The 7,628-nt window shown below is 38.7% G+C and overlaps 1 protein-coding gene across 1 annotated transcript in view; it reads right to left on the bottom strand.

Annotated features, from left to right (window-relative positions):
* CGRRF1 (cell growth regulator with ring finger domain 1) overlaps positions 1-7,628 on the bottom strand; it is a 63,101-nt gene that overhangs the window by 36,522 nt on the left and 18,951 nt on the right. The window contains exon 5 of the mRNA XM_004010659.6: positions 140-247. Within this exon, the coding sequence (XP_004010708.1) occupies positions 140-247 (108 nt within the window). The remainder of the gene's footprint in view (positions 1-139; positions 248-7,628) is intronic.

The raw sequence follows: 7,628 nt of genomic DNA, 5'->3' as shown, positions 1-7,628 counted from the left end.
AAACATATGAACTAGCAAATCCAATAAAAGTTAACTTCTATGATAAGTAACTGAAAATATTATTATCTCCTTATAATAGTCATTCTCTGAAACTCTGCAAACAGAAAAGACAAAAGTAAGACTAGAGGGTACAACTTACCTTAAGATCATGAAATTGACCTTGAGCTAGGAGTAAATATTGATATAATATCCTACAGGAGAGTTTATAAGTCTTATCAGGAATATGAATTACCGACACCATGGAAATCTAAAACAGAAATTGAACACCAGTCAGTATTTGATTTCCTTATATTATTTCACAGATATGAGAAAAATATTTCTCAAATAAAAATAAGAGGTTGATAAATTAGAAAACTTATAGTAATATCCTTATATCATAATCACTAGAACCCAGTTATATATATTTTGCCAGAGTTATTTTACTTATCCTCAAATTCACAAATTTAATGTCATCCCAACAAAAATAGCAATTAGTTTTTCATATAGCTACATGAGTTGACTCTACAATTAAAATAAAACATAAGAGCTAGGAAAATACTGGAAAGAAAGCTATGAGAGGGACTAAGTTCAGTCAGATGTTAAAACACACTACAAAGCCTCTAAACTTTTAAAGCACACTACAAAGCCTCTAAAATTAAAACAGTGTGGTACTGGCACATGAATAGATAGCTGGGTGGAACAGAATAAACAGTCCACAAACAGACTTAACCATATATGCAAATATAAAGGTTACATTTTAAATAAACAAAGAGAGTCTTTGTAACAATAAAAAGTACTGGGGCAACTGGATAGCTGTTTGGGAAAACAAAATTAGACTCATAATTGTAAAAAATAAAACTATACAAGTACTAGGGAAAAAACATGAATTTCTTTATAGTTTCAGTGTAGAAAAAGACTTCCTACGACTCCAACCTAGAGGCAGATAAATATGACAAATATAACTACATAAAAAAGTAAAATTTGCATGACATAAAACACTATTAAGTAAAGTCAAAGGACATATGACAAGTTGAAATACATATTCACAATATATATCACAGATATAAGTTAATCTCCTTAACTTATAAAGAACTTTTAAAAAATTGAAGAAAAAGTGAATAAAAATTCTATACAGAAATAGGGCAAAGACATGAACAGATAACTTACAGAAAGATAAAACATGGTCCTTAGCCATATTAAAAGATGTTCAATTTCACTTATAATATGATAAATGCAAATTGAAACTTCACTGAGATATCATTTCTTGCTCATCAGATTAACAAAAATTGAATAGCTTATCAGTACACTCTATGGAGAAACCATCATATACTGCTGGAGGAAATGTGTTTTTTAAAAAAATACGATTCCAAAGGAACAACTCCATTGGAGGGGAATTTGGCAGTAGGTAACAAGATGACCCTCATTTACTTAGCCTTCAACCACATAACCTCACCAATATTAAACTACAGACACACAAATTATCCAGTGCAAGATTATTTGTTATTACAGAATACTGGAAACCACCTGAATGTCCAACCACAGGAGACTGGTCAAATAACTATGGCATTAATGCATATATACCCTACATACAATAGAGTGCTAGGCAGCTGTTTTAAAAAAAAAATGAGGAAGATCTCTATGAACTCATCTGGAGTGATTTCCAGGAGATATAAAGTAAAAAAAGTGAGAACATGCATAGTGTAGTGTTTCCTACTTTTTACATAAGAAAGAAGGGACAATGAAAATAGATAGATATCTATATTTTCTTACCATTAGAATAAGAAACATAGGAAGGATAAGCCAGAAAACAATGAACTTGGGGATGAAAGCATCATCTGAGTATACCTCTTTACGTAGGTTTTTTACTTTTGAGAGAACTAATCCGAGGAATTTATGGACACTGTTTTTGACGATAAATCCTCAGTTTGGGGTAGGAAATAAGGAAAGGGTAGTTTGAGGACTTAAATAATCAAATTCAGTAATGAATTATAAACCACTGGGAGGAAAAGGAATTTATGAAGCTGTGAGATAACAAATAGATAATTAAAGAGATAAATCAGAGGTCTCTTACTTGTAATAGAAGGCAGAGGGCTGAATGCAGGGCTGAAGTTGGAAAATAATCATTTTGCAACCATCATGGTGAAGATGAACTCTGATAAGAATCATTAATGGATATTAAATCCAAGGAGAGATTTTGATAAAGAACAAGATATTTGTATGGCCTTAAAGTGCCTTTTCACACACTGCCTATTATTTGCAAGGGAGGGAGAAAAAAAAAAAAAGGAAACAATGGGAAATTAGATAATACCTTGACTGAGAGATCAAAATTAACATCGCCAATGAGGGAAAAGAACCTCCCATTCTTCTATAGGCAATGCTCTGAAAAGCAAACATTATCACCTGCCTGGTACACTGGCTGAAAATGCTTAACTTCAATCTAATCATGATGAAACATCAGACAAAATGAGGAATGTCCTGTTTTACAAAAACAGTGTGTGCATGTGACTATATTCCTCAAAAATGCTAGTGTCATAACAGACAAAAAAAAGGCGATGGAAATGTTTCAGGTTAAAGTAGGTTAAAAATACATGACAAATATAATTTTTTACTCTAAACTACAATATGTACTGGAAGGAAAGACATCTTGTAAACAATACTGTTAGATAGGCTGACAAATTGGAATGCAGGTAATAGATTGGATAAAGTATTGTATCAATGTTAGATTTATAAAGTAGATAACTATATCATAGTTACTTAAGAGAAGACACTTACTATTAGGAAACACACACTGAAGTACTTGGATGTAAAGAATCATCATGTATACAACTTATTCTCGATTCATTAAAAAATATATATATATACATACACATACATGTTGTTTGTTGGTGTTTTTAGCCACCAAATCATGTCTGACTATTCTGCAAACTTATGGACTCTAGCCCGTCAGGCTCCTCTGATTATGGCAAGAATACTGGAGTGGGTTGCCATTTTCTTCTCCAGCAGATCTTCCCAACCCAGGGATCAACCCTGCATCTCCTGCATTGGTAGGTGGATGCTTTACCACTGAGCCACCATGTAAGCCCATATATACATATACATATGGGCAAGTAATGAAAATGGGGCAAATGTTAACAATTAGATCTGGGTAAAGGGTGTATTAAAAGATGCTTACTCCTTGGAAGAAAAGTTATGACCAACATAGACAGCATATTCAAAAGCAGAGACATTACTTTGCCAACAAAGGTCCATCTAGCCAAGGCTATGGTTTTTCCAGTGGTCATGTATGGATGTGAGAGTTGAACTGTGAAGAAAGCTGAGCGCCGAAGAATTGATGCTTTTGAACTGTGGTGTTGGAGAGGACTCTTGGGAGTCCCTTGGACTGCAAGGAGGTCTAACCAGTCCATCCTAAAGGAGATCAGCCCTGGGTGTTCTTTTGGAAGGAATGATGCTAAAGCTGAAACTCCAGTACTTTGGCCACCTCATGTGAGCTGAGAGGGATTGGGGGCAGGAGGGGACAACAGAGGATGAGATGGCTGGATGGCATCACTGACTCAATGGACGTGAGTCTGAGTGAACTTTGGGAGTTGGTGATGGACAGGGAGGCCTGGCGTGCTGCGATTCATGGGATTGCAAAGAGTCTGACACGACTGAGCAACTGAACTGAACTGAACTGAGAGATAAGAGATGGAGAAGCTAGGATTAACAGGAAGGAAAGGAGGGAGCCTGCTGATAAGAAAAGAGGACGCAGAGAAGGACCCAGGCAGGTAGGTACAAAGAAAGAGAGAAGTAGAAAGTAGAGCCAATACCCAGCTGCCCTGTGGGAATAAGTCTCCCCTGAGCACTACAGGGCCAGGAGACTTCACTCCAGTTGGACCAGGGGTGTGAGAGCAAATCTTTCCCCATTTACAATGCCACTGAACTTTACACTGAGAAGTGGTTAAAATGGTCAGTTTTATATGTGTTTCACCACACACACACACATACTCCTCTGTTTAGATGGAGGAGGAAAATTAGAAAATAAGGAAGAGTTTGAGAATTCATGTTGACAAAGAGCAGCAGCAGTGAGGGGGAAAGGAACCACAGGGGAAGCTGAGAAGAAGGTGACAGGTGTGACCTGTCACCAGTAATAGGGGAGCTTAGAAGAGATGGGGAGCGGGGGGACATGGTGGAGAGAGAAGGGCTATCTTGCCCAGATAGGCGGGGTAAAGGGCAGAAAGGCTGGAAATACGAAGCACCCACCTCAGCACATCTTATTTCCTTCAGTGGAGAAGAGAGGAGGGCCACAGGAGCACAAAGGGAGAAAGAGACAAGAGCTCTTCTGTAGACTATCCAGGAGCTTAGCTGTGGGGCTGTAAGTGGCTCGCTAACATTGATTGGTATGACTCTTTTTTTTGTTGTTTCACTGAACAAATTTACTGAGTACCCATTGAGTTCTAGGTACTGTTAGGTCCTGGAAATAAACTGGTTAGTATGACTTTTATTTGGAAAAAACAGACTTCAGGTTAGTGGAACTTCAAATTAATATCCCCCTTCAAAAAAAACTACACAGGCATAACTACACTGAGCAGGGTCTACATCTCCCAGTTAGGGTCTGCACCTTCCAAAGCTCAATGCATGCTTGTTTCATGGAGATAATCCTACAAAACCAAAGGATGCTGGCACAGGACTACAAAGGCTCAAAATCAAGCCCTGGTTCCATCTCTTATTTCGTGAATGGCTGGGAATTTTCTTCAAACTCTTTCAGTGTTTATAAGAAGGATATTTGCCCTAACATACAAGGTTGTTGGAAGGAATAAATAAGTTACTGGTGGTGAACGTACTTTGTATGTTACAAAGTGTCATAAAAAAGTTACCATATCTGTATTAATCAATATATCTATTTCAGGCACTTCAGAAAAGTAGCAAATTGGTTATAAAGGCATTCTCATCATGATAAGATTTTACCAAAAGTTTATTTCATGCACCACAAGCTTCTACTGAACTTAGAGGAATGTCAGGCTCAGGGCCTTTTAGGTCTCTAACATGCTTTTATCTTCCTAATTGGGGTAAACTACTGGACTAAACTGTGGTCCATTGGAGAAGGGAATGGCAAACCACTTCAGTATTCTTGCCTTGAGAACCCCATGAACAGTATGAAAAGGCAAAATGATAGGATACCAAAAGAGGAACTCCCCAGGTCAGTAGGTGCCCAATATGCTACTGGAGATCAGTGGAGAAATAACTCCAGAAAAAATGAAGGGATGGAGCCAAAACAAAAACAATACCCAGATGTGGATGTGACTGGTGATAGAAGCAAGGTCCGATGCTGTAAAGAGCAATATTGCATAGGAACCTGGAATGTCAGGTCCATGAATCAAGGCAAATTAGAAGTGGTCAAACAGGAGATGGCAAGAGTGAACGTCAACATTCTAGGAATCAGTGAACTAAAATGGACGGGAATGGGTGAATTTAACTCAGATGACCATTATATCTACTACTGTGGGCAGGAATCCCTCAGAAGAAATGGAGTAGCCATCATGGTCAACAAAAGAGTCCAAAATGCAGTACTTAGATGCAGTCTCAAAAATGACAGAATGATCTCTGTTCGTCTCCAAGGCAAACCATTCAATATCACGGTAATCCAAGTCTATGCCCCAACCAGTAACTCTGAAGAAGCTGAAGTTGAACGGTTCTATGAAGACCTACAAGACCTTTTAGAACTAACACCCCAAAAAGATGTCCTTTTCATTATAGGGGACTGGAATGCAAAAGTAGGAAGTCAAGAAACACCTGGAGTAACAGGCAAATTTGGCTTTGGAATGCGGAATGAAGCAGGGCAAAGACTAGTAGAGTTTTGCCAAGAAAATGCACTGGTCATAGCAAACACCCTCTTCCAACAACACAAGAGAAGACTCTACACATGGACATCACCAGATGGTCAACACTGAAATCAGATTGATTATATTCTTTGCACCCAAAGACGGAGAAGTTCTATACAGTCAACCAAAACAAGACCAGGAGCTGACTGTGGCTCAGATCATGAACTCCTTATTACCAAATTCAGACTTAAATTGAAGAAAGTAGGGAAAACCGCTAGACCATTCAGGTATGACCTAAATCAAATCCCTTATGAGTATATAGTGGAAGTGAGAAATAGATTTAAGGGCCTAGATCTGATAGATAGAGTGCCTGATGAACTATGGAATGAGGTTCGTGACATTGTACAGGAGACAGGGATCAAAATCATCCCCATGGAAAAGAAATGCAAAAAGCAAAATGGCTGTCCGGGGAGGCCTTACAAATAGCTGTGAAAAGAAGAGAGGCGAAAAGCAAAGGAGGAAAGGATAGACATAAGCATCTGAATGCAGAGTTCCAAAGAATAGCAAGAAGAGATAAGAAAGCCTTCTTCAGTGATCAATGCAAAGAAATAGAGGAAAACAAATGGGAAAGACTAGAGATCTCTTCAAGAAAATTAGAGACACCAAGGGAACATTTCATGCAAAGATGGGCTCGATAAAGGACAGAAATGGTCTGGACCTAACAGAAGCAGAAGATATTAAGAAGAGATGGCAAGAACACACGGAAGAACTGTACAAAAAAGATCTTCACAACCCAGGTAATCACGATGGTGTAATCACTCATCTAGAGCCAGACATCCTGGAATGTGAAGTCGAGTGGGCCTTAGAAAGCATCACTACGAACAAAGCTAGTGGAGGTCATGGAATTCCAGTTGAGCTCTTTCAAATCCTGAAAGACGATGCTGTGAAAGTGCTGCACTCAATATGCCAGCAATTTTGGAAAACTCAGCAGTGGCCACAGGACTGGAAAAGGTCAGTTTTCATTCCAATCCCAAAGAAAGGCAATGCCAAAGAATGCTCAAACTACCACACAATTGCACTCATCTCACATGCTAGTAAAGTAATACTCAAAATTCTCCAAGCCAGGCTTCAGCAATACGTGAACCGTGAACTTCCTGATGTTCAAGCTGGTTTTAGAAAAGGCAGAGGAACCAGAGATCAAATGGCCAACATCCGCTGGATCATGGAAAAAGCAAGAAAGTTCCAGAAAAACATCTATTTCTGCTTTATTGACTATGCCAAAGCCTTTGACTGTGTGGACCACAATAAACTGTGGAAAATTCTGAGAGAGATGGGAATACAGACCACCTGACCTGCCTCTTGAGAAATCTGTATGCAGGTCAGGAAGCAACAGTTAGAACTGGACATGGAACAACAGACTGGTTCCAAATAGGAAAAGGAGTATGTCAAGACTGTATATTGTCACCCTGCTTATTTAACTTCTATGCAGAGTACATCATGAGAAACGCTGGACTGGAAGAAACACAAGCTGAAATCAAGATTGCCGGGAGAAATATCAGTCACCTCAGATATGCAGATGACACCACCCTTACGGCAGAAAGTGAAGAGGAACTCAAAAGCCTCTTGATGAAAGTGAAAGAGGAGAGTGAAAAAGTTGGCTTCAAGCTCAACATTCAGAAAACGAAGATCATGGCATCTGGTCCCATCACTTCATGGGAAATTGATGGGGAAACAGCGGAAACAGTGTCAGACTTTATTTTTCTGGGCTCCAAAATCACTGCAGATGGTGACTGCAGCCATGAAATTAAAAGACTCTTTCTCCTTGGAAGATAAGTTATGACCAACCTAGAG

Source organism: Ovis aries, chromosome 7 (assembly GCF_016772045.2).
Source record: "Ovis aries strain OAR_USU_Benz2616 breed Rambouillet chromosome 7, ARS-UI_Ramb_v3.0, whole genome shotgun sequence".
NCBI lineage: Eukaryota > Metazoa > Chordata > Mammalia > Artiodactyla > Bovidae > Ovis > Ovis aries.
Note: the sequence above shows the minus strand (reverse complement) of the source record. Positions and strands in the feature narration are given on the sequence as shown.